The sequence below is a fragment of the Vanacampus margaritifer genome, chromosome 1, assembly GCF_051991255.1.
Source record: "Vanacampus margaritifer isolate UIUO_Vmar chromosome 1, RoL_Vmar_1.0, whole genome shotgun sequence".
NCBI lineage: Eukaryota > Metazoa > Chordata > Actinopteri > Syngnathiformes > Syngnathidae > Vanacampus > Vanacampus margaritifer.
This window is the reverse complement of record NC_135432.1, coordinates 57,857,027-57,868,008: the sequence shown is the minus strand read 5'-3', so window position 1 is coordinate 57,868,008 and position 10,982 is coordinate 57,857,027. Positions and strand designations below refer to the sequence as shown.

Here is a 10,982-nt window from a genome sequence, read left to right as displayed (position 1 = left end):
TCTCGTCACACAATTTATACATTGTTGCACAGTACATATAACTTAGTATTAAAGGGAACAGGAGATTGCACAAACAATGACTCCTAATTAGTTTGTGTCAAACAGTTCTTGGTCAATTAAATGCATAATTCATCTCAGCATTAATTATTCATTTCTTAAGGGAGCGATGCTGTGCTTTATTAGGACTGCATCATGCATATTCAAATCATTTTTTTTTAGAGGGGTCAGTAGGATAACTCAGCAGGGACATCCCCCCTAAAAAACTTTTTTTTTTAAAGAAAATAAAAACAGCAGCAGCCAGAGATGCAAAGATGATGAATTATTATTACTGACACAACTATGCAAAAGATTATTTAAAGTAGGAAATGCCACACACCCCTATGTAATTACACTGCCAAACTGTTAGTTTAGTTAATCTTCATGTTGTTTTTATTTAAGTGTCTTTAGAAAAAAAAAGAAAAAAGAGTTTAGCCACCATTTCCATGCTAATGTTAACTGTAAAAAAAAAAAAAAGGCTTTTTAGGGAAAGGATGATGTTCTGTACTAGTACAAGTATGTAGCCCTTTAAATCCGAGCGCCTCTCGGACTTTGAAGAAGAAATTGTGTGAAACAATGCACTAATCATGAAATAATATAATGATGCACATCAAATTAAACTGCAGAACTGGGGCTACAAGAATATATAAGCCATTTTTACATGCCCCAAACACAGCTCAAACGCCTACTAATTTAATTATCAAGTATAGAAATCGGTATTGTGCAGTGAAATAATTCAGCTCTCCCGCTGTGCTCTTTCATGCAAAACACACGTGATTTTTTGTTTTTTCACATTTGTGCTGTGTGCCATACTAATTTACTTTTAACCAGTAACATATATTACACATCTCAAAAAATCTCACAAGTGTTCCATTTATTATGACACAAGAATTATTAAAATAAATCTTGTGGTTGTAGAGATTTCCTCTTATTTTGGGTATGCAATTTTCGAGCAAAAGCCTGAAAAGACAGCTTAGGGCTTAAAGGGTTTTAACTCTTGAGTAACCACCAAGACCAATATCAAGCACCAAGTACAACTTGTACTTTTGATAAATACAATTCCCCCCAAAAGACAATAATAGATCATTTTAAATAAAGACCTATATACCACAATATAACATTGTTAAAATGACATGAAGTTAATGGCAATTATGCATTCTTCTACTGTAATTTATCATTTCTAGTTCCCAATCGTAAAATGGCCACAAGAGCGCGATCGAGTCACGATACCTTGAAATAAGGCCGGTTGTCCTGATACAATACCTGGTATCGGTACTCGCCCATCGCTACTTCAGAAGTTTAAAAATATTTAGAAAATGTGCAGAGCTGGGCAAAACCGCCTTTACATCAGCCCGTCATTGATGAATGCTCACCTTTCGGCAATTGCTTCTGCATTTTCGGCAAGTGCTTTATGATGCAAAGACTGACTGAAGATTTTCGCCCGTCGGGATCTGTGCAGACTTTTTACTATCTTAAGAGGAGTGCACGAGTTTCATTTGAGACACAACTCATGTTTTATTATTTTTATGCTTCAGTATTAACAGTTTGTCACCACATCATACATTTAAATAAAGAAGCATATTACTTATTTTGACACATGTATAATGTCAAAAATGTTACTTTTATAAAAGTTTAACTAGGGAACACCCTGGAACTAATTATTTCTCATTCCATTGTTTCCTACAGGTGAAAAGGGTATAAATAATGACCTTAGTAAAACGACCATGTTCATGCCATGCTAATACAAGTGGTATGGTATAGTTTGACTTTGGAACTGATTATTTCTATTTTCTTAATTTCCAATGGGGAAAAAAAAAAGATTCTAACATCAACCATGTGTTAACAAATCACTATATAATAGTCATAATCAATGTTTATACATTTCATTACTGTATCCTTATTATACCAAAAGTTATAGTTCTGCATCATTTTGTCACTCCAGGTCAATTAGGCCATCTTGGCAACTCAGACAGAGTCCTTGTCAAATTCACATACAAAATACATTGTTGGTTGGCACGCAACATCAGTCCACTCTCCAGAGGCAACCATCTCAGCACAGTCCTCATCGTCATAAGCATTATTGGGTTCCCCTTTTCTCCATTTACTGTAGGTGGACATGGGAGAGCGATCCACGTAGGTGAACACTCCTTCCACGTCCAGGTCGTGAACGCCGATGTAGACTCTGCTTAGACCCGCTTCCGTGATGTAGCTCGCCAAGGCTGTGTTGGCTCCCTCATCCTTAGGCATGGCCAGGTGCCCTCCCCTCATCTGGCAATAGCGCTCGGCATCCGAGTAGCGTTTCTCTTCCTTCACCAGCAGATACACCTTTGTGTCTGTCTCTTTTATGCCAGCGACAGCTGCGGGGGAGGGCAGTGCTGAAAAATGAGCACTTGCATTTCTATAAATTTCACATTTGACATGGCCTGCATTTGCATGACTGAGGTTGACAAGTGAGGTAGTTGTCAGGGCATCCATAGTGTACATACGCACACACACACACACACTCAAGATCAAGGAAACAACAACAAAAATCATACCATTTTTGATGAACTTCAGTTCAGAAACTAGCTGGCCCACAATGATGTCCATTTCACCAATCATCGTTCTTATTGGTGAGCACTCACATGGGATGCCTGATGAGTCCACAAATCATATATTATCACAATTTAAAAAATCATGGGCTTAAAGGGGAAGTCAACCTTAAACATTTCTTGACAATATGTTATGTGACCTCACTAGTCTAAACATGACATTCTGATTAATATTACATTTGTGGAATATGAGTTGTAAAGCAAAATCCAGCCGTTTTTATCCATCTCAGGGGGCAGCCATTTTACCACTTACTATCGACTGAAGATGACATCAAAGTTGCCCAGGGCTCAGGCAACGACCAATCACAGCTCACCTGTTTTCTGAAGCTGAACTGTGATTGGTTGTTACCTGAGACCTGAGCAACTGTGATGTCATTTTTACTCGAGTGGCAAAATGGCTGCCTTCTAATATTGATAAAAACGGCTGGATTTTTGCTGCTTAACTCATATTCCACTTACACACTATAAACCAGAATACCGTATTTAGCCTAGTGGGGCTGCATAGAACATATTGTCAAGATTTGTTTTGTTTGTTTGTTTTGGGGGGGTTGACTTCCCCCTTTAAAAAAAATAACAATCTACCCGTTGGCAATTACTATGTGATACCTGGTTCTCCATCTGGGCCTCTTGGTCCTGGGTCCCCCATGTCTCCCTTTATGCCTGTGAAAATATGTCATTATTATTATTATTATTATTATTAGTCTAGGTAAAAGTTGTGTAATTTGGAAAGTTGATAACTCAGATTTTTCTCTGATAGAGTAATTGGAACAGTTACTTTCTTGTCCCAAAAAAGTCATCAAAATTGCTAATTCATGTGCCTGTATGTGTATTTTTGATCGAGCAAATTTGCTCACTTTTTCTGTTAATCAATAATAAAGTCATAAAAGAACCAAACTTCATGGAGGTTTTGTTCACAAAAACTTTTTATACTGACCTTTTATTCCACCTGGTCCCACTTTTCCATAATGTCCTATAATTCCTTTTTGTCCTTTAAGCCCAGGTTGACCTGAAACATACAGGTGACAAGAGTATGTATTCATTTATTACAAAATATCTCCTATCTAATATATATATTCATTCACCCATTGTCTATGTTGCATATAGGATTGCCGGGTGTGATCTCACTTGCCATTGAAAAAGAGCAACAACCTGGACTGGACACGAAGCAAGCGCAGGGCACATGCAGACTAACATTCACACCTCAGGACAATTTAGAGCCTTCAATTAATATAATGTGCATGTTTTTGGAATGTGGCAAGAAACCAAGGAGAGCCCGTAAAAGCAAGCACGCAGGAAGGCTGGAGCCAAGATTTAAACCCACAAGCTAGCGTGCTAATTAGTCGGCCACTCTGCCACTATATTACATCTCATTTTCTTTGGATTCTATGCGACACGGATGTCTGTTCATACCTAGAATGTAAGCACACGTTCAAATTTTGCATGTGCAACGAGCTTGAACACGGCCCACTTCTCATTAAATCCTTCAGTAAACACATCTACTGCTTTGGATTGTGCAAGCCATTTCTCATCCAAATGTAAACACAAGACCAGCTCCGATTAGCTTGACACACAGCACATCAACAAGCCAGACGATGTGATCCTTAACCCAATTATGTGTGTCTGTGGGCATGTACATCTAATTAAACGACTAAATATATATTTCTTAGAATGAGAAAAGAATTTTCAAAATTATACCAATTTCCCCTGGTGGGCCCACTCTTCCTGGTCTCCCTGGGGATCCCTTTGGTCCTTTCTCCCCCGGTTCTCCTTTTGAGAAAAATGACACAATAAGAAGACAACTGAAATGTGTCAAGCCGGTCTTACCTTTGAGGCCAGGGACAAGGATCTGAACAGTGCAATTCTCCTCTGTCAAGTGTTGTCCTTCTGATGTATGCAATGTCAATAAAGTCACTACATGCATAACAAGGAATGCTTGTATGTGCTTCTGTCCTTTCATCATTGTACACGGACTATGTAGTAGGCTGTAAAGGAGGGAAAGAAGTGTCTTAAGAAAGTATGAAGTAATCACGTAAATGGAAAAGAAAACAATAATTGATGGAAAATGAGCTATGGTAATGCAATTAAATCACAGAAAATACATAAAATCCAATGCAATTTGCCTTTATGAAGACAACAACAATACTCAATTTATATAACTAACAAATTAATATAACATAAAAAGTTACAGTACAAATACAATGCAACACAACTATAGGATTTTTAATCAGATAGCCTTGGTGTACCTAATATAATAATAATAATAATAATAATAATAATAATAATAATAATACTGTATAATTAGCACATTTCTAGATGCTTAAACATATTTGTAAAAAGAGAAATAAATTAGCCGGGATATTTTTAAATATCTAGAAAACAATAGTACTCTCGCTACTACCATATACAGTAATTGTTGAGCATTTAAGATTGTGTGGCTCACCTGTAAATGTTTTTTTTTCCAGTCCGAAGTAGAGCGTACAAGCAGCTTGGCAAAGAATTGGTCAGCTTAAAAAGATGTGAAGACGTTTCCAACACAAGCATGGAGGAATGTTGGGGATTGGACATTCATAAACACAGATAACGTCGAGCTTTGCAGATAATTGGCTGGGAAAGTTGCTGAGTGATTGACAAGAGTGTGGGGCGGGAGGCGACTGATGGTCACTGAACCTTAAACTTAGTCGGACCATAAAGTGCATTTTTCAGGATATTGAGAATTCAACTAGTAGTTTCAACTGTTCTCATCTCTGGGATGAGTAATCTTTGTTTTCCTTTCTTTTTTATTATAAAATCAAAATATGAGCAGGTCTGTCCTTTAATTGAACCAAAGGCAGTACCCAATACAGTTCAAATGCATGTATAACATATCCACTCTTTACTTTGTGAGCATGATGTTCAAATTTCAGAAGATTGGGAGTGTGTTTTGCTTTTTCTCTGGCCTTTTAATGTTTAACACAATTCAGTGAAAGATGTATGCCACACCTGGTGGGTGGAGCAAATACATTTGTTAAACACTGTATAAACGATTTAACATCTTGAGATGAAATCTTTTAAAACAATTCGGATTTTTGTTTGACATATTGAACAAAGAATGTGCACTTTTTTGGACAAACTATGGGTCTCACTATGAGTCTCACCCCACAGCCGAATTTGTCCACTTGATGGAGGTAGTGTTCAAATAAAGAAATGGGTTCTAAAAATTAAATATTGTCTACAATGTGTCACACATGCTGTAATTGAAATGCATCATTCAGGGCAGATTACATTCTAAAATAGCAGCCATGCATGATAACTATAACAATGTATTGTATATCAAATTTAAAAAATCTGCATTGAATTTGCATATATATTAACACTAAATTTGTCTCTGGAATACTGTTACACTAATTTTGTTCTGATAAATTTTTTTACAACAATCAAAGTGGAATTTAAAACTAAAAATGGTCAAGATGGTGCCTCAACGCTGTTGTCCAGTGACAGTAATGAGATACGGTCCAAACCAGGGGTATCACATATCCGAATTAGATCCACAAAACCCCACGGTGGCTTTCAAAGGTGGATTGAGTGTCTCCTTCAAAAATCCTCCTAAAGGTTTCAGGTGACATTCAATAAAGTATTCATGACTCTCAAGGCAACATTTGAAGTCTTTTCATTGCAATTATGCTCCCAGTTAGTCTTTTATAGACGACATTTTTATTTATTAGGATAAGTGTATAACCTAAGCCTACACTAAATTGCATATACATGGAACATTGTTACCTCTGCATTACAATTTCAAAATACACCAAATAATCCACATTTTAAGAATGCATTTAGGATCAGACAGACTATAATGCTGATTTATTTATAATAATAATAATAATAATAATAATAATAATAATAATAATAATAATAATAATAATAATTAAACACAGCAAGTATATAAACTCTACTGACATATATGGAATCATCAGGTAGTTCAGTTAAAAAGGAACAAGAAGAAAACAAATACCAATATGACCAGTAGGCCTACTAGCAAAAAAACACAGTTACCTTTATCATCCAACACATCACCTCTTAGCAACTCCAAACCAATACACCACAATATAGCATTTTGCAATCATTATTTATCTATAAAAACATTAAATAAACTACTTCGTACTCACCAGAGATGCTGACGCAGCAGACCTTTCTTTGCCCTTGCCTGTCTGTGTGTGCTAGCTGTAGCACGGATACATGCTGCCCTGAAAGTGCAAAAACAAAAACTCATTTTCCAGGTTCAACACGCCAGCAGCAACACTCTACTGTTGGTTGACCTAACCTCATAATATCTACTTGCACCTTCATGTCCGACATCATCTTCTCGTGTCAATGAATCTTGGTGCACATATTGAGCTCACCAAATCAGAGGGGTTAAACATAGCCGCCTAGCTCAGTGGTGTCCAAACTCGGTCCTTGATGGCCGAAGTCTTGCAGGTTTTGGATGTTTCCCTGCTCCAACGCACCTGTTTCAATTAAAAGGTTCATTATCAGGCTTATGCGGAACTCACTGATGAGCTTCAGGTGTGGTGGAAAAGAGAAACATCCCAAACCTGCATGACTCCCTTGAGGACCGAGTTTGGACGCCACTGATCTAGCTCATCTGATTGGAGGATGAAAAAATGCCAACATCACTCGTTTGAGCAAAATAGTGAAACTAAAATGTGATTAATTAATACACAACAGCTATAACGACAGTGCGTGTAATCAATACCAACACTGAACACTCTGGATTGTGATGGCGTTGGGCAGATTACATTTACATAGCAACACAAAGAAGCTGGAATCTGATTGGTCAAATAAATGAATGAAAAAATAAAATGAAACCAAAAATTACTATAGGTGGGGAGCCAAGACATATACTATGAAATAAAGATAAAAAAAAAATGTGTCTTATATGTCTTAACATTTAATGTAAGTTGTTGATGTACATAGGTTCGTGCTTTTGAACAAACAGAGGGCCTTGACTGCACTCCACTGGTTTGAATGACCTAATATAAATTGTTGCTAATTTGCTATCAATGACCCAGCGAGATATTAGAGTAAAACCACAGGTTCAAAACGAGCTAAAAGATATTCCGAGCCGCACCTAAACGCACCGTGGCCGCGAGCTATCTCTCCTCCTCTCTGCTCTACTGTCTGACTGCCTGACATCCATTGAGACTTGACTTCAGGTCGTACTGCGTCAGTCCTGGGGGGACATCGGTTGGCACTGAAAACTTGCGGTTGTCACACATCCAAATGAAGGAACTCGAAGTAGTCGCCAGCGCCGCACTTACGTAAATTTCCCTGTTTTTATTTGGAGGAAAGTCACAGCAACAGGTAGGCTACTACTTTACTAAACTTGATCATCTTGCAAATGGATTTAATTTACTTACCCGAATTGCTTGAACGTCATGGTTGGTCAAATTAAAACAACACTAGAGCTTAATTAATTCATCTTTGTTCTTAGTCTGGGATAGACGGCTACTACTTTACGTGAAGTCCTACTTTTAAACTAGGATGACGTCAGAACGACCCAGGGGTGCTGCAGGAGATTTGAGGGGCTTATGGATAGAGGGGTGCTCAACTTTGCTTCAATTAGTGTGTTGAGAACCTTTTTTCCTGACATTATCTTAAAGGTTTATTTTATTTATTATTTATGCATGAGATGGTATTCAATAATGTGCCCTTTTTTTTTAAATCATCTGTTTTGTCTTGCATGGACTTTCTATTCTATTTTAAAGATATACACCTAAAAAAAACACACACAACCTGTGTGCTTGTCTGTCTTCACCCTGATGCATTTTCCATGTGCCTGTGCCCAGCAGGGAACAGGAAGTAGCAGGCAGGAAACAAGAGTATGTGTTCCTGTCAGGCACTATATCCATATTTCTCACTCTGCATCACAGCACCAGACATGTGCCATTGATTTGCATTTACTCAAATAATCACTTGACTTTTTATTTGTTAGGTTTTAAGCATCCCCCTTGAAGCCTCTCTTGCCTCCATTGTCAGGATTAGGGTCAGATACTAATAGGATTTAAGGCGTGTGCAGCGTGCCGACACATTTGATTCAGGATGCCACTTTTAGGATGAGGCCCTCCTTAAAGTCATATACTGTACCACATTGTTTGACAGTGTCCTTTTAATGTGGCATGTTACATGAAAGAAACTGAAGGCACATTTTCTGTCACCTTAGTGGTACAAATCCTTACAGGAAATTTTGTTGTCATCTTGTTCTCAATCTTTATCATCCCCAAGTAACAACCAAATCTGATGAGAAAAAAAAGCATTTGTCCTTTACACCAACCTAACAAAGGAAGAGAGTTAGAAAAACACAAATCACTCAATTAATAAAACACATCACAAGCAAAATACACATTGGCATGGTGTTACAGCCTATCCGCAGGTGCAAATGAACAGAATGTCATATGTGACAATGTGATGGAAACTTAAGTAGGGGACAATTAATTCAGACTAATTTTTGCATTGAATTATTGATAGCAACCAAGAATAAAATAAGATGTGCCATCTTGACACCAGGTTTTGCACAAATAAAGCCCCTCAGAGAAACACCCCATGCCAAATACGTAATGACTGTGTTGAGTATTTGAAGTAGACAACTGTGGGAAATCTGAAAGTCTTCAGCCTTGATCTAACTTTAGGAGGTTGAAGATAACACAAAAGGGGAAGAAAAAAAACTGTTATCTTATCTTGTTCTGGCATACCTTTTGGTTTTGCCTTTGCTCATGCTGCATGACTTTGTTACAAAGGTCATATTTGCGATACATTTCCTTCATCTACTTGTAGTCTGTTCCAGAGGACATATGTTTAGTGTTACTGACCTCCACTACAGTTCTGTTGACTCTGTGGCACGTCACTTCTTAATACAAATGTGAAGTTGTGGAGGTCAATGAAAAAGTTAGAGTAATGTCATGTTATTGATTTAAGTATTTGTATTCAATGGTTACTAACCACCTGAGTGTGATAAAACCAGGCCAAGATGTGCAGCTGCATTTTTACAAAACAATGTTTAGCAATTCAAACAATATTACTATAGTACAATCTTTAAATGATTTAAATTATAGATTAGCCTGTTCTGCACTCTGTGTAGGCATTACAACACCTTTCCTTAATAGACAATGGAGAAAGTTTACAGTCATTTGTTTGTTTCTTTGTTTTTCATTCTAAGCATTATTTTTTGAGGAAGGGAGAACCTATCTGTGAATAGTGTGAACTCCTGTTTTGTCTCAGTTGTATATAGCCTACCAGTGGTTCTCAACCTTTTAGCCAAGTAATGCAGGGGTGGCCAAATTCGGTCCTCGAGAGCCACTATCCAGCCTCTTTTCCATGTCTCCCTCCTTCAGCACAGCTGAATCTAATGATCAGCTCATCAGCAAGCTTTGCAGAAGCCTGATAACGATCCTGATTATGAGTCAGGTGTGTTAGTGGAGAGAAACCTTAGAAAACAGGCTGGATAATGGCCCTCGAGGACCGACTTTGGCCACCCCTGAAGTGATGTAACTCCGTCCACAACCCAACAAATATAATTATTGGACAACCATTATTATGTATTTGGTGTGGCTAGTGTGGTATCTAGATTAATTTTGGATATATATGTGCAGCACACTACATCCAAAGAGATGGCAAAATAAATGTGGACTTACTGTACTGTTCTTCAAATAACTGTATGTCCCCAAGAAAAGGACAAAAATAGACTACAAGTTACTGCTCACACTGAATCTGCTGAGTAAGTTTAATTAATTTCTGTTTGAAGGCTGTGCCAGCACTTTGCAACACCGATCCCCTTTGACATTTGACCACAATCGCTCACCTAATTGGATACTCCAGCATAACGTCAGGTTTTAGCAGTGATGTAGTTGTTTTAAGATTAACGGAAGCTGTTAATTACATTGATGTAAAACTTTCACACTAGCGGTTCTCTCGGTGAGACTTTCGACATTTATTATCCAATTGATTGTAGTCTATTCTGGGGTCATGTTTTGTATTACCGAATTTGATAGAATTCATCCAAGCTAAGAGAAGTTGTCTGTAGTGTGATATTGGACACCAAGACACAACTTTAGCAAAGCTTTAAGATGAGGTTCACAACATATCCTATTGTACTGAAACAACTAAACGTCTGCTTAGCTGTGGGTTATTATTACTTGCTGTATTTTGTTCACCAAACCAAGACAGAAAAGCAAAGAGATTGTCCTAATTTGGAAGTCTCTAAGGAGCCAAGTCAAATCAAGCTCCAAGAAAATCCTCTCTCACGATTGCTAAGAAATCAACAGGTTCATGGAGAGAACCAATGAGCGCCAGCTCGTTGAGTACAAGTCACACACAAATGTCACT

General features: G+C 37.7%; 2 protein-coding genes across 11 annotated transcripts in view; one reads left to right on the top strand and one right to left on the bottom strand.

Annotated features, from left to right (window-relative positions):
• Window positions 1-1,903: 1,903 nt before the first annotated feature.
• Window positions 1,904-7,108, bottom strand: colec11 (collectin sub-family member 11). Of its 7 annotated transcripts, none has more exons than XM_077557228.1 (9): window positions 6,925-7,108; window positions 6,770-6,847; window positions 5,068-5,243; window positions 4,452-4,609; window positions 4,323-4,394; window positions 3,562-3,633; window positions 3,234-3,287; window positions 2,574-2,669; window positions 1,904-2,411 (listed from the first exon to the last, which is right to left on the bottom strand). In XM_077557228.1, the coding sequence occupies exons 3-9, from the start codon at window positions 5,190-5,192 to the stop codon at window positions 2,002-2,004; spliced, it is 987 nt and encodes a 328-aa protein (XP_077413354.1). In that variant the 5' UTR covers window positions 5,193-5,243; window positions 6,770-6,847; window positions 6,925-7,108; the 3' UTR covers window positions 1,904-2,001. The 7 variants fall into 7 exon arrangements, with proteins under 7 accessions (XP_077413354.1, XP_077413372.1, XP_077413381.1 ...); XM_077557246.1 differs by having other exon boundaries at window positions 1,904-2,393; XM_077557255.1 differs by having other exon boundaries at window positions 5,068-5,132.
• Window positions 7,109-7,761: 653 nt separating this feature from the next.
• LOC144043485 (unconventional myosin-VI-like) overlaps window positions 7,762-10,982 on the top strand; it is a 44,005-nt gene continuing 40,784 nt past the window's right edge. The window contains exon 1 of one of the 4 annotated variants that reach the window (XM_077557197.1): window positions 7,762-7,964. The gene's annotated coding sequence lies outside the window, so the exon portion shown is untranslated. The remainder of the gene's footprint in view (window positions 7,965-10,982) is intronic. The other 3 variants (XR_013291114.1, XM_077557174.1, XM_077557183.1) reach the window with 3 other exon arrangements.